The 23,992-nt window shown below is 43.8% G+C and overlaps 1 protein-coding gene and 1 non-coding gene across 2 annotated transcripts in view; one reads left to right on the forward strand and one right to left on the reverse strand.

The window, feature by feature from the left end:
* The window catches only part of LOC108932517 (calcium/calmodulin-dependent protein kinase type IV-like), a 29,542-nt gene extending 6,058 nt beyond the window's left edge, over nucleotides 1-23,484 (reverse strand). The window contains exons 1-5 of the mRNA XM_029246490.1: nucleotides 23,270-23,484; nucleotides 2,477-2,583; nucleotides 2,041-2,172; nucleotides 1,054-1,128; nucleotides 213-351 (exon numbers count right to left, since the gene is read on the reverse strand). Of these exons, the coding sequence (XP_029102323.1) occupies nucleotides 213-351; nucleotides 1,054-1,128; nucleotides 2,041-2,172; nucleotides 2,477-2,571 (441 nt within the window). The 5' untranslated portion in view covers nucleotides 2,572-2,583; nucleotides 23,270-23,484. The remainder of the gene's footprint in view (nucleotides 1-212; nucleotides 352-1,053; nucleotides 1,129-2,040; nucleotides 2,173-2,476; nucleotides 2,584-23,269) is intronic.
* Nucleotides 4,933-5,004, forward strand: trnah-gug (transfer RNA histidin (anticodon GUG)). The gene has a single exon. It is a non-coding gene; the product is annotated as a tRNA-His (tRNA).
* Nucleotides 23,485-23,992: the final 508 nt, after the last annotated feature.

Below are 23,992 nucleotides of genomic sequence, written 5' to 3' on the forward strand. Positions count from 1 at the left end.
TTTAGGTGCATTACATAAATGTAGCATTTGAATAAAATGATCAGAAGATACAGTATAAGTATATGATACATTCAGTATATGATAGATAGATAGATAGATAGATAGATAGATAGATAGATAGATACCTATAATAAACCTAAATGCCTATAATACTGATACCTGACTAAGACCACGATGCCCAAAGTCAGGCAAGCGGACAGAGCGCTGCTCACCTTCAGGTTCCTGTGGACGATGCAGAGCGAGTGGAGATACGCCACAGCCTCTAGCACTTGTCGAATTACGCAGGACGCGTCTCTCTCCGTGTAGTTGCCCTGATCCAGAATCCAGTCAAACACATCTCCTCCTGTGGCACTGTTTCACACACAAAAACACACTATGAGAAACAAATGCTGCTCTTCTATGGGTGCTGAGATGTTTCTGAACGCCAAAGCCCAACAACTTTAGGCCACATTAGGAAAACCCAACAGCTCACAAAGCTGTTAAGAGTTCTTTTCTCTGTTCTGGGTATCAGTCGTCACCTTGTTTCCAGTCTCTTGGTTCTTTTCCCGAGCTCATGTACTCTGTACCCATAGCAGGCCGTGCTCAATGTCCTTTTCCTTTTTCTTCTTTACCGAAGTGCATGCGCACTTGTTGGTCAAAAAATCAATACATTTCAATTCAAGCACAAAAAATTGCATTGCAGTAAAAATCCAACTGAAGCAAAAATAAGAAGATAATATATGAAGCAAAGAATAATCCGAGATGAGAAAAATACTGTCAATTCATTTTGACATTATATTCCTCCATTCCTGGCTTAGTCATAAACTTCTTATATGATATACGATAAAGGTCCATGAACCATACAGAGTGATTATGATAAAAACCCACTGGCGAAATTATTAAAACAAACACAATTTGTTGCACTGATTTATGTACTTCTCAAAATAAAACATTTTAAGATACTGTCACTTCATCACTTTTCTCTCAAAGCTGTTTATGTAATATATAACCAATATATTGCTAAATCATGTGAGACTTTAACCCACAAAAAAGAAAAAACATATTAAGACTCACAGTTCCTGGATAATGAAGTATTCCTTCCTGGTCTCAAACGTGTGAATGAGTTGTAGTATATTGGGGTGGTTTACCCTGAAATCACATCGAATGAGGTTCAGTAACAGCATAAATAGCATAGTCTCTCTCAAAGGCTTTAACACTGCAATCAACTTCATCTGTCATTTCTTATGAAACACTTTGTAGAAATATGTTGCTTTTATATAAATGCTCTTCATTATCACACTTTTTCCTTAAATGTCTGCAGTAGCCAAAACGCTTTTGTTTGCGTCAACTTTATTGCCATGTTTGCATACTGTATATACTTTAGCGTTGATGCTGGTTAAAATGATGTAGCTCAAAATACACTAGTTGACGGTGAACAGGCAGCTGCAGTGCTGAGCAGGACAGCATGAATACAAAATGAGTTTGCGTTTGCGCTTGGCATCATGCTCGGCTTCACTCTTGCTGAGACATCGACTCTGGAATTTTTACCTTTCCGGCAATGATGGGAACACAGAAACAGAAGGTAACAAAAAGAAAGGGGTAAAAACTGTGAAAATGCAGCGATGCTCTGTTTTCATACCTTCTGCTGATTTGCAAAACACAAAAACACACACACACATTTTCTGAACCGTTCGTCCCATACGGGGGTCGCAGGGAACCGGAGCCTAACCCAGCAACACAGGGCATAAGGCTGGACAGGGAGGGGACACACCCAGGACGGGATGCCAGTCCGTCACAAGACACCCCAAGCAGGACTCAAACCCCAGACCCACTAGAGAGCAGGACCTGGTCCAACCCACTGCGCCACCACACCTCCCAACACAAAAACAATACTTGGTCATTTCTAGTTCATTACCATATACGTAGAATAAATGAAGTTTGGTCTAAGGGAGCATGTAGATTTAGAGCTGATCCCTCTGGTTTTACAGCGTCACGCAGTTGCAGTACCGTACTAACAGTGAACCCTTGGTCTACGCTGGTGGCCTTTCCCACTCCACTTACATTTTCAGGATCATGATCTCGTTCTTGGCCGCCTTGCGCACTTTCCTGCCATCTTTCTTGAGGAACTTCTTGCAGAAGAAGACCTTGCCGGTCTCCCTCTCTTTGGCCAGACACAGCTCACAGAACTCCTTCCTGCGGAGGGACACACACAACCAGACGCAGCCTCAGGAAGGGATTTTGACAGAAGAAACTCGTCCTTGCAGAATAGAGCAGCTGAGGCAGAGCTGTGTGCTTCGGTGAGAAGAAGGTGTCTGTGGTGTGGGTATGAGCTGTGAAATTCACCATGTTCACCTTCAACACACTGTGGATAACTTTGTAATTGTGGTTTGCATGGTTTGGGCCTCCACAACTCTGTGCAAGGCTTTTACTGTTCTTTCTCAGTACCGCTGTTGTCTGTAGGAGCGTAAGTGGCTGAGAGATGCTGAGAGATACTCACACCCTGAGCGTGTGCCCGATATCGTATTTATCTGTCACGTCTGACAGGCTGCTGCAATGTCGTCGCTCCCACAGGGCAAGGCACCCAAAAGGCATGTTGACGTACACCTGTGCAGAAGAATAACCATTGAATGTCTTTAATTCATTATTGTATAGAAACAAAGAGCTCACAAGCAAAGCGGGGCTCGGTATGCTCTTAGCAGTGGCTCTTAAAATCTCTGCATCCCCATTTGCAGCAGCCAAAAATCAAATAACTTCAACTAAATCCTAAAGGCTTGAAGCAAAAGCATTAAACCACATCAAACATCTTGACAAGTGATATTACCCTTCCTTTCCACAAAGCTGGACAAAACCAAAGTACACATGTGCTCCCTAGCCAGGCATGATGTTCCTCCAGGCAAATGTACAATTTTACAGGCTTAACAATACAGCAGAGAGCCAGAAAGGCACTCTAGTCCAGTCCAGTAGAGCTCATCTGGAGAATCATCACAACGGATATGTGGATTGAGAGAAGAAGAAGAAGATGATGATGATGATGATGAGAAAGAAGAAGAAAAAGAAGAAGAAGAAGAAGAAGATGAGAAAGAAGAAGAAGAAGAAGAAGATGAGAAAGAAGAAGAAGAAGAAGAAGAAGAAGAAGAAGAAGAAGAAGAAGAAGAAGGCTCCAAACTGAGACCTCTGCACAGTGTAATCCTGGCACTGTCCACTATGTCACCCATTAACCCTTCTTTATACAAAGTCTCTAAGGACAGCAGTAGACACTGCATTTGAGAAATGTATTGATGAACAACCGATGATGCCATTCATTCAACTCTTGTCATTTTACCACAGTCTTTAGTAGGAATTGGACTGGTACCAGTTCACCTGTACAATAAAAATCAGAGTAAAGGGCAGCGTCCCGAATGAACATATGAACAGCTGTACAGAGACAGAGCTGGCAGCCCTACTACTGCACAATCCAGATTTGACAATGTCCAAAACTCTATGTATTGTTTCTTAAATAAGGCTGTCTTTATTATTACGACTTAGCTGAAGACCTCATTAACTTTCAGTTAGAAATGCAGACAATTCCAAGGGGCTCACTAACTTTTTTCCAAACTGCGGAGAGACACATGGCTGTAAAAACAAGGCTAACCAGGAGATTCAGGCAGTGAACCTTGAATTGGTTTAACCACAGCGAACCGTGAACTGCACCTGTGGCACTAGAGTTGTGTGGCCACATGGCTCAGGTGGAGCAAACTGCCTCCTGAACACAGCGACAGCACCTTCTCGGCCCTTCTTTCCACAGTAATAAACTGTTTTGTGTTTTGGTAATTGTGTTTAGATACTGCACATTTATGCAGCGCAGTCCTGAAATTGCAAAACATGTAAAAAAGTACAAAAATACATGAAAAAAATAAAATGGGAAATAAGGAAAGCTGATTTTCTCAGGTATCTGTGGAAAAAAAATGCATTTAAATACATTTAATTGTTTCATTCATCAAGTTTTAATATGAAATTATAGTAGTGATCACACACACACACACATTTTTTGAACTGCGTGTCCCACACGGGGTTGCGGGGAACCGGAGCCTAACCCGGCAACACAGGGCGTAAGGCTGGAAGGGGAGGGGACACACCCAGGACAGGACGCCAGTCCATCACAAGGCACCCCAAGTGGGACTCAAACCCCAGACCCACCGGAGAGCAGGATCCAGTCCAACCCACTGCATCACCGCACGCATTTTTAGAAGTCTGCAGACTTCTGTTCAGTTTCAAACTCATTATACTGTATATTAAGAGAGAAATCTCGGAAAAAACTAACCTTTTTCAAAGATACATAAACAAATAAGCAAATCTTTTCAACTTGCTAAACAGCAGCTTTAGCATTTTTCAATAAACAAACCTTTGTGAAGCTGTTTAGAGCTGGTTTTCTAGCTTAATTATCAGAGTAAACCCTGTGTTTACTATATAAAATGTGCAGGCCAGCAAGAACAGGGTGCTTCTGCACCTCCGGCCACTTGGTGACCCCCTCAAAAGGGGTTACATCCCCAAAGTCCCCTTGTTCTTGCCTTTGCCTCTGATGCGATAGAATGAGTTCCCTCTCTTCCTCAAAGCTGCTGAATCCTTCTAAATGTTCAAGCAAACTCGCAGGATTCATCTCTTTGCAACCCAGTTCATTCCTGATCTTGGGTCTGTTAGGATCACCTCCGCATTTCCTGCGAGGCTCAATTCTCCGAGCAGACACTCGAGTGCTGTAATGAGCGTCAGTAAAAACTGCGGCACAGAAAAGAGCAGCTCTGTTTGGTCAGTCGCGTGTCCATCATAACGCTTCGCCTGCTGTGAGACACACTCTTGTTTACGCTGAGTAGCACTTGACCTTAGACAGTCACACCGACTACATGAGAAGTGTGAATACAGAGAAGGAGCAGTTGAGTCTGTTGCATGTGCCAGCCCTAAGCAGGGCCTTGGTAGCTTGCCGTGATCGTATAGTGGTTAGTACTCTGCGTTGTGGCCGCAGCAACCCCGGTTCGAATCCGGGTCACGGCAGGATCTCAACCCTATTGCCCCGGTTAGGGTTATGATGATTTTACTCTTGAATGCTGAGAGAGTTTGAGTGCTTCTAAGTGAGGGAGAGAACTCATTCCACCACAACGGAGCAAGAACTGAGAACCTTTGGGCTTTTGATTTTGAACCTCTTGTGCATGGGAATCCCAAGTGGCCACAAGTGGAGGAGTGTAGAACTCTGACTGGGATGAGGTCAGTGATCAGCTTCTGCAGATATGGGGGAGCAGATCTATTGATGTGTAAACCATAACCAGCATCTTGAACCTGATACTTGAGATAAGAAGTGGACATATACTTTTGTAAGATCAAAAGGAAGAAAGCAAACTTGACCAACCCAGTCTATTTTAAATTTTAAGTGCTCTGCTGAGCAAAAATGAGTTTATTGTTCTGACACATAGGCTATTTTTTCTTTTTTATCTGTCATTGCTGCTGTTAACCACTTTTCCAAGTCACAGTCCACTCAAAAAACACGTCTTGGACTGTGTGAGGAAACCAGAGCACCTGGAGGAACCCACATAGACCCAGAGAGAACCTGAAAACTCCACATTGACTGAGGAAATACTGCTACCATGTTAAAATGTTGGATTTTTAATTGCATAACCCTGACCCTTTAAATTTCAGGTAGTAAATAAAGGTGGAAAACCCATGTAAGTTTTCTGAAAAAAATGGTAAAACACTGGTAATACAGTCTGTCATATTAACAAAAACAAATCAAACACACACATTTTCGGAACTGCTCGTCCCATACGGGGTCACAGGAAACCGGAGCCCAACCCAGCAACACAAGGCGTAAGGCTGGAAGGGGAGGGGACACACCCGGGACGGGACGCCAGTCCGTCGCAAGGCACCCCAAGCGGGACTTGAACCCCAGACCCACCGGAGAGCAGGACCGTGGTCCAACCCACTGGGCCACCGCACCCCCCACGAATCAAACAGAAACACTGAAAAGCAGAAATGTGAGCAAAAGAGCAATATTAAACTCAAGCAAACTAAACAAATCTATGAATACAATAAATTTATTTTAATTTCATATGAGGAGCAAGGTGGTGCAGTGAGTTGGGCCAAGTCCTGCTGTCTAGTAGGTTGGTAGTTCAAGTCCCCCTTGAGGTGCCTTGCAATGGGCTGGCATCCTGTCCTGATTGTGTCCCCTTCCTCTCTAGCCTTGTGCCCTGTATTGCTGGGTGAGGCTCTGTAACCCTATAGGGGACAAACAGTTCAGAGGATGTGTATGAAGAGTGTGACTGATAGAAAAGGTTAGTTTAGGGTTACAATAAAATAAATATTAGAATATGGATTGGTTAGGGTTAATTCAAATTAGATTTATTCATTTAGCTGATGTCTCTCCCCAAAGCAGCTTACAGTGCTAAGCCATTCACAATTATTTACCCATTTAAACAGCTTGGGGAGTTTTACTGGAGCAAATTAGGGTAAGTACCTCGCTCGGGAGTCCTACAGTAGTAGGTGTGATTCAAACTTGCGGCTTTCAGATCCAAAGGCATCACCTCTAAGCACTATTTAGAGCTCAAGACTCAGGCACATTCAACAATGGAAAAAGTTTCTCTGATTCATGAAAAGACTTGTTAATGTTATTATTCATTGTAATTACATTACCATAGGAAGTCCAGCGGTGGGGGGGGGCTGGCTGTGGGAAGCAGACTATGAATAATGCAGGCTACAAAATATGCAATGTGACAAAAATATTTTTTAACCCTCACTTTTAATTATCTTAATGGGCTTTATAATTGCACAGAACCTTATTAATACTGCATGTGGGAGCTGTGTTTGAGCTTTTACGGAACTTGATTCAGAGATCAGTCCAATTTCGACAGCATGGAACAACCAGATGTGCAAACGCACCCTGCAGGCAGGGTGACAATTCATGTATGTAATGCAGGGTTTCAAGTAAGCTGCCAATAAGTAGCATCTTTTGTGCTGTTCATCTAGTTTTTATATTCACTGAAAATGGAGAAATGTATGAATGAATTAACTTATAATATATTGAAAATTTGATAAGTAGATTGGCATTTCTAAATTCAGTGAAAAGACATTACAGAAAACAAACACACAGAGTCTGAAGCTATTTGTCCCATGGGGGGGGGGGGTCACAGGGAGCTAGAGCCTAACCCAGTAGCACAGGGTGTGGGGCTGGAGGGGACGCAACCAGGACAGGACGGCAGTCCATCGCAAGGCACCCCAAGCGGGACTTGAACCCCAGACCCAACTCATACCCACTGCGCCAACAAGCCCCCTCCTTCACAGAAAACACAGTGCATGAATAATAAAGAAACAATCTAAGCCAGATTCAGGGATTTGGATGTTACGCTTGTATGTTTTGTATGACAAGTCCGAGAGCTTTTTCATTCTGAGTCACAATTCCCACCCTTTTCTAGTGAACTAGCAAGCAAACATTGAGGCAAGATGCGCTCTTGTGATATGAACTACAAGTCTGAAGGGTCATTGCAATAATATTTCAGGAAAACTTTAAGAATGACCTTTATGCTGAAAGTGATTTTTTTGCAGGGAGCCTTTTCAGAGCGAGGGACAGAGGAAGAAAGGGATGTTTTCATGATACAAGAGTGTCATTATAAAAAAGGAGGCCCAAAATGCTCCTCTCCAGAAAATCAATAACTCCAGAAAAATGAAGGATGATGGCAAAGAACCAGTGCTGTGATTTACTTATCTTTCTATTGCCAGGATTTATGACTTCATAGCACTATGAAGTATTATGAATCATTTGTTATCGTCAAATCAAGATCCAATGCAGAGACGCTAAGTTTTTTCGTGTGTGCTGGAGTTCTGGAAAGGTCCTCACATCTGTCAGAAAAGATCACCCAGTCTTTGCCAGGCTCACGCAACCTTTGGATCCCAAGGTAGAGGCTCTAACTACTATGCCACCCTATGCAAAACGTGTATAATTAATGGAGGAAAACAAAAAATTAGCTGTTAACATTTAATTGTCAGTTTATACAATCAACGCACACCGAACTGACTGAATGCGTATTTCAGTGCTTCTTTATGATTTATTATGTAGAGGTTGCCAGTTCCTAAACAACACACCATATCCAGTGCCCGTTTACTCAACAAATTGTGATCTTCTGCTTTGTATTTCAGCAAAGTCTCAACTCAAGCAGGTAGAACTAAGGCCACATAGCAATCGTGTTAGTGATTATAGCCTCTTCACAAAACTGTGTAGTGGGCACTTTGGTCTACAGATTTATGGTTTCCAAAGGAGGACATGAAAATACATCAGCATCATATTACTTGTGATCTATTGGCAAGGGCTGGAAAGGTAGTTCACATTATGTCATCTCCTCTTATGCTCAGCACATTTGAGCACAACAATGAATAATAATGAAAGAATATTAAATATCAATATGAGTAAAAGTGCTCTTTCTACTCTGAAGTCTCACTAATGGCCCCCCGGTACACTACATTATGTATGTCTATATGTTATTAGTGAAAATTTATAATGCTTATCTTGTAACTGAAATGATCAAAGCAGTAAAAAAAATAAAATTTAAAAGTGTATAGCGCAATCTCACTCAGTTTTTGCTTTTTGGTCACATTTTTAAAAGAAGTGAAACATGGACATCTTACTAAGCACATGTTGAATTAATGTTTGCAGGCTGTAACCAAGACTTTTTTATTATTAGGTCTTCATTAAAGATATGTTTTTTCAATGTTTTTTCTTTTCTGGAAAAAATTAACCAAGATAAAAAATTAAGCTTCCTCTTCTGGTGTGGTGCCCTTCACCTTCCTTGGAAGTTTTAAAGAATATACACAGAACACAAGTGTTTCACACACACACACACATTTTTGGAACTGCTTGTCCTATACGGGGTCGCGGGGAACCGGAGCCTACCCGGCAACACAGGGTGTAAGGCCGGAGGGGAAGGGGACACACCCAAGACGGGACGCCAGTCCGTCGCAAGGTACCCCAAGCGGGACTCGAACCCCAGACCCACCCGAGAGCAGGACTGTGATCCAACCCACTGCGCCACCACACCCCCTTGTCAAAGTGTTTCAAAGCTCTAATTTAGTCGTTGCAGTCAAACACACCCGTCTGCAGGTAAAAAAAAGTAACACGGAAACAGGACGTTCCCTGCAAGCTGACTCGGTCATGTAAAATTCACCAAGTTCAACTCACAGAACGTCTACAGATTGTCCTGCAAAAGGACACAAACCACAAACTTGCATAAAAGTGGGGGACATACTCCCCTGTTCAGCGTGGCTCTTAAATTTTCCTGTAATATTATGCAATAAAAAGACACAAATCTACTGATAGTGTGTTGCTGACATAGTTCCAAGTAACAGTTTCAGTCTTTATGATACTGTATTTTAATGCAGAACTATTGTATAACATGAAATACTGGACAGTTACATTTCTTGCTCAGTTCCAGCTGCTCAGGAAAATGAACTTTTTACATTTCGACTTAACATTCACATCTGTGGATGTGTTCACACTTTTCTCCAAAGTGATGTGTGTAAACAAAAATGAACTCTACAGCACAGCTGAAATGCAGAAACAATGATCAAACTGCATCTTACTTGACTGATTCTACTATCTCCTAGGAGAGTAAGCCAGGTATCTGCCTACAGAAGTTACATACAAATGGAAAACACATGGTTAAAATGAACAGATGATGAACACATGTTTTAAAAACGTCGCTTTCCATCCATTGCCATCACTACAGTAGTTGCTCTCTTCTCCAAAAAGACAGTAGCACCATTTGTCAAGTGTGCGCTGGACATCTTCACGGTTACTAGTCCAAGTCCAGTGGGAGCCTTCCCTTCTCCCTGATGACACCAGTTGATGGTGTAACACTGAAGTGTGTAAAACAAACTGAGCTGATACCGCACCTGTAATGAAAAACAGAGCACTATCAACCCAGGGCAGCTGCTAGTGCAGTGGTTAGAACTGCTGTCTTTGGACCCCATGGTTGGAGGTTCAAATCCCCTCTCTAGCTCTAGTACCCTTGAACAAGGTGCTTACCCTACATTGTTCCACTGAAATTACCAAACTGTATAAAAGGGTGAGTAATTGTAAGTCACTTCAGTGAAATGTGTCATGTTAATAGATAATACACTTCTTCACTGCTGGATTTCTGCCCTGTCACTGTTTTGGAGGGAACGCCTAAAGGACTCACTCACTCACCCTCCTCTGTTAACCGCTTGTTCTTATGAAGACGGCGACAGGACACACTCAGTACAGAGCGAAATGACAGCAGCAGCTTATATGATTCCCACAGACTTTAATATGAGTATTAGATTTGAAAAAGAAAAGGAAGCGACATAAATCTTGCCCTGAAATGATTCATTAAAAAACCCGCAGCTTTCAGTACCCGCTGTCTGAACTGCATTTTTACAGCACGAACGAGGAAGAGCAGATCAAAAAATTTAGCGCCAATTATCTCGCTCTCATGACAGGCACTTCCAGAAATTCCTTTCCTCTCACTGAATATTTTAAACCTGCAGTCTCCCTCATGTTCTTGCTCCCTTTGTTCTCCTGCTTAGACCTTCATTTGATCACCCTTCTCTATAGCAGTAAAAGCACAGTAAGAGGGTTCTGCCCTCAATCACTGAACCACTCCCCGGCTCCAGTGAAAGCATTTAGTGTGGAGAACCTGGTTTGAACACATCCACGCATTTTTCAGTAGCCTGCATCTCTGTGCTCGTGATTAAACCGAACATGTGAGCTCCTAAACGCATCCCGTGAAAAGCGACGCACACTGTCCCCCTCAGGGTGGGCTTACGTGGTTGTGCTCGGCTCGCCATCATTTTCACTCAGCCTCACCTTCTTCCAGAGGTTCTCCTTTGAATTTCTCACCCCGTTTATGTCTTCCGCCACCCTCATTAAAGATTTTTCTCTCCCCCTTCTGGTCACGGGTTTCAGATGTTTGGTGCCATTGTGCGGACTGGCTGTGATCTCGAAAAGCACCTGCTAACTTTTACAGAACTGGGGACGAACACGGGTCCCCTGCTGATGTTCTCAGCTGTTGTGGTGGAGCTTCATGTACATGCGAGACATTTCACAGACCTGTAAGTGAACATGTGAACTCTGCATTGGAGGGAATAAGGGGGAGATGATCCGGAACGTAATTCCCCAGTTCTGTCGACCTCGCTCTCTCACGCTCGTTCCCAGGAGTCCCTCTGGCCTACTTTTCCACCAAAGGCACATGAACACATAGAGAAGCAGACACACACAGACTGTTCCATGAAAAAATAAAAACGCATGCACCACTACCACTGGGAGAGGGCTGCAGTTTTAGAAACGATGACATCAAGTGCCATAAGGCCTCCGGTGACAAGCGATGTTAAACTAAACGATATGAATTTCGATTTTGTACTGTTGACTATATGGGGGGTGCGGTGGCGCAGTGGGTTGGACCGCAGTCCTATTCTCCGGTAGGTCTGGGGTTCGAGTCCCACTTGGGGTGCCTTGTGATAGACTGGCGTCCCGTCCTGGGTGTGTCCCCTTCCCCTTACGCCCTGTGTTGCCGGGTAGGCTCCGTGACCCCGTAAGGGACAAGCGGTTCTGAAAATGTGTGTGTGTGTGTGTGTGTGTGTACTGTTGACTAGTTTTGAAATTATGGTTGCTGACGCAGTGAAATTGTATTAAGTGAATATTAAGTAGTAATATTTAAGTGTAAGAAAAAGAATACTAAGTAAAGGTATCAACACCTGGTACAGTCAATAAATTCCAAGACTGGCTGACAAGTGATGCTGCTGAGCCACGTCCGCTGACGGGTTGCAACTTGGTGCAAACTGCACCACACGTGGCTTGAGTGTAATACACAACACTTACAACATTCTGTCTATATAAACACATACAGAATAAGGGAGGAGGAGCTTGATCAATTAAGATGGTTAGATTTTCAAAAAACAAAAGAAAGATAGTATCTGAAAATGCACACTGTATGACATGAGCATCGAAAGCATCACAAGATCACTTACAACATCAGAGAGTTTCAAAAAGGCCATTCTGTCAACACACAAACTGGAGGTGCATTGGTTATATAGTCCGTAAAAATGTGTAAAATTACTTAAAAGGGGACAGTGTTGAGAATCAAGTCAACGTATGTGGGGGGGGGGTGAAGCTCATTGAGAGGTGTAATCGGACAGAGTTGGTAGAAACTGCAACATAAGACAGAAATGAAGTGAAATGTTTTAGACCCTGTGTGTGTTGTGCAAAATTTGCATGTTGCAAGTTTCAAAATCAGGCTTTATGCTGTTTGGATACCACTTCCCTCAGAAACTTTCAGTAAGACAATAAAACTCGGACACTGAAAAGACTGAAAATGTAACTTGGTCTCATTTTTTGCTCCTCTTCCCACATCTGAGAACTTTTGGCTTACTTGCAGATTTACATTTACATTTATTCATTTAGCAGACATTTTTCTCCAAAGTGACGTACATCTCATAGAAAATACAATGCAGGAAATTCTCATAGAAAATACAATTTGTTCATTACATAAGAAGAAAGATACACTTGGATAGAACCGTGTGATTCTAAAGTACAGTTAGATTGGTTCATATGGTGGAAAGAAACAAAGTTCATCACATGAGTAGCTGCATCAAACTCAGAATATCAACAATCCCTGATCACCTTCCAGCTAATTTTTTTTTTGAGATACCCAAACATTTACGTACATTACAGGAGTAGCTGCGTAAAGGTTTTTCTGGACATCATCTTAAAGATATGCTGCATGAACATCTACACCTTACATGAGCTTAAGAGATCATGGGCAAAGTGAGATCTAATAATTAAAATAGTTATTGTAGGCATTTAATGTATAGCCAACCATTTATTTGTATTATGTCTTTGACCCTTTGTTCAGCTCTCTATCACTGTGTGAGGGGAGCTCTATGAAAATACACTGAATTGAATTGAATTGAATTTATGATTTGGGAAAGCCAAAAGATGCCTTCATCTCACTTTTTTTTGCTTCCAGCTGTTTACCACAGTAATCTCTAATAGTATTAGCAACCATCTTGAGAGTGTTGTCAATACCCTGTATGGACGTGGTAATTTGATGGTAAGTGCATGCTGTCCTACTTTGTGAATCAACATCTATCTGAGCGCAGGCAGTACAGTACGCCGAGCTCTGGAGAGGGTGTCATCTAAACATGGGTAATAACAATATTACTTTATTGGCATTCATATATTGTTTGGTGTTTCCAGTGTTTGCCCCCCCCCCCGTACTCCTATGATCACAGGCGTTTCAGCCATATGGAGCCGTTCGAAAGGCTCCTTACAGTCGTACCCCGGAGAAAGGTTCTCATCCCGCACTGCTTCACTAATCAATGACATAACGCCGAAACCCTTTTTTGTCTTTCTGAACTTCCAGTGCAGGGGTCTCACAATTATTGTTTATTCCAGCCTTCGCTCAGCATTACAAAGAGCACATTGCCCTCCTGTGCCACAGATATCAGGCAAAAGTCTTCTTTATTTTGGCACAGAGAAGGATGCTGCGCACACGCCTGAATTTTCCAGTGCAGAAAAACTAATATCGTCCTGCATTTTGCGCCGCTGAGGAAGGAGGTCCATCCGCTGCCACCGGGAATTTAATTAGCAAGTGAGGAAGTCGACACAGTAACACGTCTCTGAGATGGAAGTGATGGAAAGGTGTAAATTCACCCACCAATTATTTTTAACTTACTGCTGTCAGGGTTCTACTTCACAGTTGGTACAGATACACACCTCGCACTATACTTTTACCTGAATATAAATAATTCAATGCCCAACAGACACAACTTTTGAGACACAAGTATCTGAATGACACGCACTGATATGATCATCCTGCTGTCAAACAAATGAAAGGGAGTGAAAGAAAGTACATTAGCAAGTTTATTAACAAAGCACTCATTCAAATCTAGTCTAATTGAAATTGAATTAAAACCCAGTCTGTTTGCTGTACAAATCAATTCTCGAGCTGCTATGGGAATTTGTGAGAATAAAGAAGAAAAGTGGAACTGTTTGTGCGCTCAGTGTCTACAATGGATTTAACTGATATTTAAAATTCACATGGAGTATATACTCTGAAACCCATTCGCAGTTTGGTTTGGTTTATAATGAAAATACTTTGTACTTTTCCATACAAAAAATGCGTCATACTTTATGCGAGCTGCTTTTCTTGGCCCTGTATGTCCTGTTCTGTATTTCGGGAGTTTATTTTCTTTATGTCACCAAAATTCACTTTAGAATCAATAACTGCCTTTTATTATTAAATGATATGAAGCATCCAGTAACTTGTCTTCATTCTGAAAGGATCCAACAAACCAATATTACAAACCACCAATATAGTTGGTTGCTCAATTAATATTACATTTTTATTAAACGTACTATATATGTGTAACAGATGTTTTTGCAGCGTTTTTTTTGGATGTGTTGGTTATATGCATTATAGATTCTCAGCTCTTTTGAAGGCAAATTATTTCCACGCCATTCGTCTTGCTTAGCCTGACACATCTTCACGGCTCATTCTGGGATGTTTTCCGTGTGTTCGCTCAGCCCTGGTGCTGGAGAGCTGCTAGACATGTGCAGCTCACGTGTCTGCAGCTGCACAGACATGGGAATGTGCTCTTCATGCCTGGCATCACCACACGGTCCTGCAAAGGGCAGACTCTCACTGCTATGTAGAGCGTTCCTAGTTATAGCAAAGGTGAGAAGGCAAAGTTAAAGTCATGATAAATACATGGAGAAACAACCAATTAAATAAATATAAAGATCACGTGAAAGTTCTGCTAGATATCGTCGAGGAGTCTGAGCACACAATCCATACCTTCAACAAGAATAAGAGCTGCATGTTCTGTACATTTTGCTCTGCTGAATCTTGCTCTAGTCCATCTGATGCCCGTTTTTGCTTTTGGACATTAAGGGTATTTATGTCCTTCTCCACAGCCCTGTGGAAAAGTCCTTCTTACGTTTATCTCGTTGTGGATTTAGCCACGATACTCTCGGTGGGGTCTCTTTCTCAGCTGCTCTCCCCGAACACCAGTTCTCCACTCTTGACCTACTATGTATCTTCACAGAGGCACGTTCAAACTGAATTGAGCAGCTGAGCCAGTCTCATCGGATGTCTGTTTACATGTACTTTATTATTGTAACTTACCAAACATCTACTCAGTTAAAAAAGAAAGGGAGTTGTGCTGCCTGAAGCAGATTCATATGTTCATTTCATAAGTTTCATTATGTAAAAGCGTGTTTACAGATATGATCACGCACAGTTGTAGTCGGATTTATTGGTCATAACTAGAGCTGAAATGCATCTACATTTCATGCATTAAATGGAAATATTGTTTCATCCCTTCAAAGAACAAATATTCTATTTTATAAGTTGTCAGTACTTAGAGGACTGCTGGGGGAATGACAACACACACACACACACACACACACAGTTTCTGAACCGCTTGTCCCATACAGGGTCACGGGGAACCGGAGCCTACCCGGCAACACAGGGCGTGGGGCCGGAGGGGGAGGGGACACACCCAGGAAGGGACGCCAGTCCGTCACAAGGCACCCCAAGCGGGACTTGAACCCCAGACCCACTGGAGAGCAGGACCCGGTCCAACCCACTGCACCACCGCGCCCCCCTGGGAATGACCATTATAGGCTATTTCTAACATATGTACATAGAATACCGTATACAGAATGTGAAGACTGTGATTCACTGCAACATTTGGAAATGTGGAACAGAGGTGTTCTACAGCTGATCCACCTGAAAAGTAAATGTTTGTACATTTACATTTGTTTATTTAGCAGACACTTTTCTCCAAAGCAACTTCCAATGAACTCTATGTAGTGTTATCAACCCACACACCTTACTCCCCAAGGTGACTTACACTGCTAGATACACCACTTATACCGGGCCACTCATCCATACATCAGTGGAACACACACACACTCTCTCTGTGTCACTCACATACTAGGGGGGAACCTGAACATCATGTCTTTAGACTGTGGGAGGAAACCAGAGCACCCAGAGGAAACCCACACAGACACAGGGAAAACAAGCAAACTCCACACAGACTGAGCGGGGAGCGAACCCACATCCTCTTGCACCACCCAGGCACTGTGAGACAGCAGCACTACTCGCTGTGCCACCCAAAAGTACAAGGGTAAACTTTTGTAAAAGTTAAAGTGTAATTGTGATTTATTAATTTACTTGACACTTTTCTAGCAACTTTTGTTTTCCCTGAGTTGTATCAGGGTTGCTTTGTACAAAAAAGTCTGCTAAATAAATTCATGGAAACGTTTGCTAATCTTGGTACAACCATCCATTCTTTTATTTAGCTGGGTAACTTTTACTGGAGTATTTCAGGCTAAGTACAGTGCCTTGATAAGGAGTGCTATGTACCAGAGTATCAGGGATACATCCAGGTTTCTTGAGTGAGAAGTACACAATGTAATGCTCTAAAAGTTCACTTAGGAAGTTCTTTTAACTTGATGAATATCCAGATTCTCTGGTTCTCCAGCCAAATGTTCACCTTTCAAGGGTCAGCGATAATGGGCAGATCCCATCCATTGCCAATTGGGGGCAGGAAGACAAAAAGAAAGAAAAACAAAATGCACATACCAATGGACATGATACCTTTTGCAAGGTGGATTCTCACAAATCGAAGATGTATTTACCATCAATTTCAATGGTAAAAATTTTAAAGTCCTCCTGACCCCCCCCCAGACTGACATACATTTATGTTAAAAAATCACCAAATCCAATTAAAATGGAGAAAAATGATTGTTGGTTAGTTACGCTTACACACACACACTGTCTGAAGCGCTCGTCCCCTACAGGGTCGTGGGAAGCCAGAGCCTAACCTGGCAACACAGGGCGTAAGGCTGGAGGGGGAGGGGACGCACCCAGGACAGGATGCCAGTCCACCACAAAGTAACTCCAGCAGGACTCAAACCCCAGACCCAGCAGAGAGCAGGACCTGGTTCAACCCACTGCACCACCACACCTCCCACGTTAGTTACCCTAACGCCATGTAAGTTTCCCTTTATTACTTACTCTGTGTTACTGGCTGTCCACCTGCACCCGTTCACTTCTTACATACCACACACTTCAACGCTCATGAAAAAAGCATTCATACATTTTGGGACGGTGCTAGTCATATGGTGTAAAATGAACATTCTCCATTATTATAGCAGATGATGCTCTTATACTGAGGTCCTGTGGCCTCCCATAGCACTTCATATTGGCAGCACTTCGAAACATCTATTGCTGCACGCTGGCACGACAGCGACTAGACCATGACACCCTCAATATCAGCTGTTTTTCTCTGTCCCATAATTAATCCTGGCAAATACATCAATATCTCGCAAACAGTATTGTTTCGAAGTGCCCTGAGACAGGTCTCCGGCAAACAGCTGAACGGGGAGATTGAGGGACACGGAATTCTTGCGGAAGCAGCTATTTAACGTTCGCGGCAACTTTTCCGAGCGCTACCTGAGTGCTCGTGACACTTGGCAGAGGGCAAAGATGAGTCCGAGGTTGCCGCAAAACCGAAGAAAGAATCCAGTGTTTTCAGAGCCACAACAAATAATGTTATTTGGCTGCGGTGTAGTGGGAACTCGGAGCTTACATAACGTAGGTGGCCAGGTGCTTCCACATAACTACTAGTTTCAGGTTCGTTACGTTTCCCCTGTACCTTCCCACGGGCAAACAGAGTAAATGAAAATCACGACTGTAGGTCTCTCAGTTGGAGTCAAACGGAAAGACGCGTTTTCCCATCACAATAGCAATTAAATTAAAATCAAAGCGCTCATTTTCACTTTTTATGCATTGTTGTGTAAGATATAACTCCCAACAGCTGTTCCATTATAGCCTTTAGTCATTTTGGTTTGACCTCTTAGCAGCTGCTCAGGATTCATTAACCCTTTTCTGCTGGTGTCTTTCGCTAATGAGCAGAGAGTCTTTAGGATGAAGCCAGAAAATGTGGCGCATCAACAAACACGTGACTCTCCTAACACACACACCTCCTGTACATAAACCACTGACACCACATGGTAGCACAGGGCATAGTGCTGCTCTCTCAGTGTCCGCTTGCTGTGAAACAACCAAGTGACTCCCTGTTCGGTCTGTGTGCAGTTTCACGTTCTCCGCGTTCTCCTTGTGTTCACATGGATTTCGCCTGAGTACTCTGGTTTCCTCCCACAGTCCAAAGGCAAGCATTTACTAACTCCCCATGGGGATTAATAAAGAATGATTTTGCTTATTATTAAACACTATATGTGGAAGTTCTTTTAAGTGTCCACTGGGATCTTTTCCAAAGTGCCCTTCCCCATAAATGGCCTGCCTTCATAAAATGCCCTTTTACACATTCTTATTTCCCCCTATAGAATAAAAACCAATGGGAATACAAAGTAAACATATCCAGTGAAACTGATGTTTTGCCCCTGACCTCCCTGAAAGCAAAGATTTCATTTTTATAAACTCCAAATCCCTAATCTTGGTAAACAGAGGAGGTTCATCAGCCCTCTGGTTCAGACATATGTCTGCCCACTACCACTGGGTCTAAGGAAGAAAAAAAGAACAAATAGCAGAAAGCATCTTTAAAGTCACACTGCAGTGCTGCAAAATGAATCTGATGAGACTCTGTCTTAATTTTCCATCTAAAACAATTTCATACTGTCTTTTGAGTCAGTTTTGAATGGTGGTTGTGAATCCTGTGTACTTCCCCAGACATGCCAAGTACAATGTGTCAAATACTTATTTTCATACAAATGCACACACGTGCGCGCGCACACACACCACTTGTCTCAAGCAGGGTCACGGCAAACCGCAGTCTAACCCAGCAACACAGGGTGCAAGGTTGAAGGGGGAGGGGATACACCCGGGATTGGACGCTAGTCCATCACAAGGCACCCCAAGTGCGACTCAAACCCCAGACCCACCAGGGAGCAGGACCCAGTCAAACCCGCTGTGCCACCACACCCCCTTTTTCATATGAATGATCATCTTATAATATTACCACTGCATTTTGAAGCCATTGCTAAAGAGTTTTTCCGCAGCAGTTTGTATTGTCAGAATCAAAAATCAAAGAAAATTTATTAAGCAAATAAAAATCACTGTGCCTCATGACAGCCAGTTTTAGAACCTACTGATTATATAACATATACAGTCAATAAAAGCCAACCAACAGGCATGAAGAGCCCCTTGCCCCAACAGGGCCGCAGTGAACTGGAGCTTAACCTGGAAACACAGGGTGCAGGGCCGAAGGGGGAGGGGACACACACGGGACGGGGTGCCAGTCAGCCACAGGGCGTCCCAAGCAGGGCTCGAACCCCAGACCCATTACACAGCACGTACTGGCCAAACCCACTGCAACAACACACCATCCACCGATAAAAGCATAAGTAATAATAAACATGGACCTCAATTATTTGCTGGGTACGTTATTTACAAGCCAGCAAGAGGTATGGAGCTCCCATAGTGGGGTCTTGGCCAGGGAGGACAAAGTAAAAGCATTTGGAAATCTGGAAAGGTCAATGCTAAAGAGTCAAGACCAGTGGCAAATTTATCAGCCAGTCACGACTCATCAGAGAAATTTCACATTTCACTCTTTCCTTATACTATCTGGCCACAGGACAAAACCACCAAAAAAAACACAAATCAGATCTGTAATTGCAGAACGACGGTGCTGTCGGGAGACCCGCTGCAAGAAGGGGGGATCTCCTCGAACAGCCCTGCTCGTCCACTTTTATGTACCGTACTCATACATATTCATACATAAACATTTCCGCATACTTTTTCCACCATACTTCTTCACTCGGGTCTTTGTCTTATCCCTTTTGTACACAACAGTCAACAATCAACAGTCCTTGTGCAGGACACAATATTCTCTTGTGAGGACTTGTTGGCCTCAAACAAATCACAGCTCACTGTAGTTTACATTCCTAACCAATAAACATTTCCCTTTCTCACAAACACAAACACCAGTTTATTGCACAGTACCAAATTTATATACCACAGAGTGACCTACTGGGGTCACCTGGCAGTTTAAATAAACAGTTCCAATGCGCTGAAGATGCCACCTTGGCTGGCGGTAAAACGGAGAATACGGTGCTCAGCTGAGCGTTCACCTAACTCAACGAAGCATATTTTGCTGAAAACTGATGACTGCAGAAATGGAAGTCACGTTCACTCCGTAACAAACTGAATTTTTAAAACAGACAAGTGAAAAAAATACACACACACACACACACTTTCTGAACCGCTTGTCCCATACGGGGTCACGGGGAGCCAGAGCCTACCCGGCAACACAGGGCGTGGGGCCGGAGGGGGAGGGGACACACCCAGGATGGGACGCCAGTCCGTCACAAGGCACCCCAAGCGGGACTCGAACCCCAGACCCACTGGAGAGCAGGACCCGGTCCAACCCACTACGCCACCACACCCCCCCCCAAAAAAATACAATTAACAATAAATAAAAATATAAAAATGTTTGCATGTTCAAAAATTTCAAAATCAAATGTCTGTAACACAAGGACCGAGCTGTAAATTAGTACCGTGATTGTGTTTCGCTTCACTTAAAAAGAAATACTAAAAAGAAAGTAACAAAAAGAAGATTAAGGACTAAGGGTGAAATATGACATACCTCCCGACTCAAATGTGTTAAAATATATCTGAACAAAAAAGAATAACTCTGCATCTGTATTGTAAACAACTCACTGATAAATTAAAAAATATAGAAAAACACACAGGGAGAAACATCAGAAGGAATATTAAATAGTCCACTTCTTTTAGAAGATCACAGAAGATTAAAAAACTGGCAAAGCACCGATTTAGAGCTCGATGACAGCCCTCGGAGGTCAATTATCTAATATTTTCATTTTAGTTTTTGGACAGAGGTTGTGCATGTAGGTGGTTTAAATGTCTCAGACAAACTCAATTTCTGCGCCGTAAAGGAATTGTGACACACAAGCACTCCCACCAGATGAAACACAGGCCCACTGTGCAGTCTTTACCTCTCTCAACATCGTTCCCTTATAAAGAACCAAGCACGCACACGCCATCTGAAACCACTTGTCCCATAGAGGGTCGCAGGGAGCTGGAGCCTAACCCAGCAACACAGGGCATAAGGCTGGAGAGTGAGGTGACACACCCAGGCAGGGACACCACTACATTGCAAGGCATCCCAAGCAGGACTTGAACCCCAGACCCACTGGAGAGCAGGACCCAGTCCAACCCACTGCACCACCACACCCCCTTGAAGAACCAAACAGCATCCCGTAAGACTTTGGACATAAGCTGTGTCTCTAAACAATGAGCAGTTTGAACCCAAGTTCACTGGGGATGAACACTGCGAACAACTACAAATGGAAGCACACAAACTAACCAGCCACTTTCTCATGCACATCTGACTATTTACGCAGAGAACTGAGCCGGCAGTTAGTGCGTCGCAGGGTCCAAATACTGTAGAAATGAATGTTAGAATGAACAAGACTTGTGATCTAAGCGACTTCGAACGTGGCGTTATCATTGGTGCTGCCCGCGTTGCTTCCATCATCTCAGAAACAGGCTCCATCCTGTGATTTTTACACACGAATCAACAATTTACAAAGAATGGTGCGATGAACCGAAAACTTCCTCTCAACGGCACTTTAGTGGGTGAAAACATCTCGTTAATGAGAGACGCCGCTGGACAGCAGCCACTCGTTAAAGCGAAGGGCCGGAGCAGCAAGGTGTTTCTGAACACAACGCTTGTGAAAGCCTTGAAGTGGATGGGCTACAGCAGCAGAAGGCCACTCTGGGATCACTCCTTGCACTCAGAACAAGAAGGATGAAGTCCTTGCAGTTGATGACTGCAGCAGCACCATTGTGTGAAAGGAAAGGAATCCTGCCTTGTGTCAATGGTAGGGATTGGTGAGGCTGATATAATGACGTGGGGAATGTTTTCGTGGAACACATTAGGTTTGTTACTATAAGCTTACTATCATTTCAATGCCACAAAGTACCTAAACATTCTTGCTGATGAGTGCATCCCTTCACGGCCACTCTAGAATTTCTCAACCTGATATCGCCGACAGAATAATGTGCCAAGTGCAAAGCACACTTTAACTAAGGAGGGTTCCACAAACATGACAGTTCCTTCACTTTACTCCAGTGGCCTACACGTCCCCACCTTTCAAGCAATACGGCATCTCCGAGATGAGGAGGAACAAAAAGTTAGCGGAATGGATGTGCCACAAAAAATATGCAGACTTTGAGTGAAGCTGCCAAGCCAGCATGGAGCAAGAACCCTGTGAAATGCGTCCTGTAGCTGGCCGCTGAATTCATGCTGTTCTGAAGTAAAGGAAGGTATCTCTCGATACGAGCTATGCGTACCTAACAAAGTGGCCTGTCGGTGTATAAAACGTGCATGCCGAGGGAACGTCTTCTGAAATGAAGAACTGGTCCTGAAAGTAGCAGCAGAAACACGCATTGGGGGTCTGGGCCTTTGCCCTTTGAGGAGGAGTTCACTGATGAAGGGTCTTTGTTGACCAGTCCATCACGCGTCCTCATACCTTCTTCCATTCCATTAGCTGCTCTCAAAACAGGCTCTAGTTGAGTGTGTGTGCGGACGTACCGTACGGCAGTGTCAAGAGAAATGAGATGATTATTTTTGCATTTGGAGCTCTAGGCTGATAAACGATGAATGCGACGTGTGGTGCTGCAGTAGACTAACCTGGCAACACCAGACCCTCACCGAAAAAAGGGTCATGATTCTCAGACGTGTTCCACTCAGATAGAACACAGTATTCGCAGCAAACATCTCATATAGCAGTGGCACAGCAATCTGTCCATAATACTGTCAACATAGATCAGCTGAGTTGTGTACAATTATTGTGTGTGTGTGTGTGTGTGTGTGTGTGTGTGTGTGTGTGTGTGTATGCGTGCGTGTCGGGGGGGGGGGGGGGGGGGGCACATTATGCTGGCTATGGCAGACACATGTTCCCTAAATGCCAGTAGAGTAGAGATGTACGTACAGCAGGCAGAGACACTGTACTTACTACACTTAAGGGCTTTCAAAGTTATCAAAAGCAGACATTTAAAGGTGAGGCGGAGCTCCACGCAGGAACACGATCAAAGGATGAGATTCGAACCCAAGAGTTACTAGTCGAATCCCTTCACAAAATGCACTAAATTACAGTAAGAAAAATGACCTCGACCAGGGGAAAAGTGTAGTTGGCGGAATCTCGTTGTAGGAAAGACGGACAGAGGAGCGGAGCGGAGCGCAGTGACACAGGACAGGTGACTCTTACCTGAGAGCGAGGTTCGTTCGCTGACGAGCTCGCGAGATCCGCCGATCGAGCCCCGGGGGGTCTTTTGTGACTCAGCGACACTCCGAGTAAACAGGAGCGGTATCAGCGCGTATCTCCCACCGCGCTACCTGGACAAGTCAGTGTTCTTCCCTTTTGAATGAACCAATGAATGAACCTCCGCACTCTCTCTCTGTCCGTATCTTTCTGTCTCCCCCCGTCCGTATCTCTCTCTCTCTGTCCCTCCACCCTCCCCCTCTGTGTGTCCGTATTTCTCTCTTTCTGCCCCCCCACCGGTCTCTCCCTCTCTCTCTTTCTGCCCCCCCCCCCCCTACTGGTCTCTCCCTTGTCTCTCTCTTTCTGTCCCCCCTCCCCCCCCCCTTGTCTCTCTGTGTTTCTGCCTCCCCCCTCTCTCTACCAGTGTCTCCCACCTTGTCGCTTTTGCTCTTTCTCTCTCTCTCTCTGTCCCCACGCTGGTCTCTCCCTCCTTGTCTCTCTCTCTCTGTCTGTATCTCTCTCTCTTTCTGCCTATCTGTCTCTCTCTACCAGTCTCTCCCTCTTTCTTGCTCTGTCTATCCAACTCTCCCTCCCTTTCTCTCTCTGCTAGACAGAGAGAGAGGTATGGGCTGTGAGAGAGAGAGACAGGCAGATAGAGCAAATGAATGGTAGAGAGAGAAAGGGAGTGAGAGACTGGTACAGAGAGAGAGACAGACAGAGAGAGAGTAC

This window comes from Scleropages formosus, chromosome 19, assembly GCF_900964775.1.
Source record: "Scleropages formosus chromosome 19, fSclFor1.1, whole genome shotgun sequence".
In the NCBI taxonomy this organism is placed as follows: domain Eukaryota; kingdom Metazoa; phylum Chordata; class Actinopteri; order Osteoglossiformes; family Osteoglossidae; genus Scleropages; species Scleropages formosus.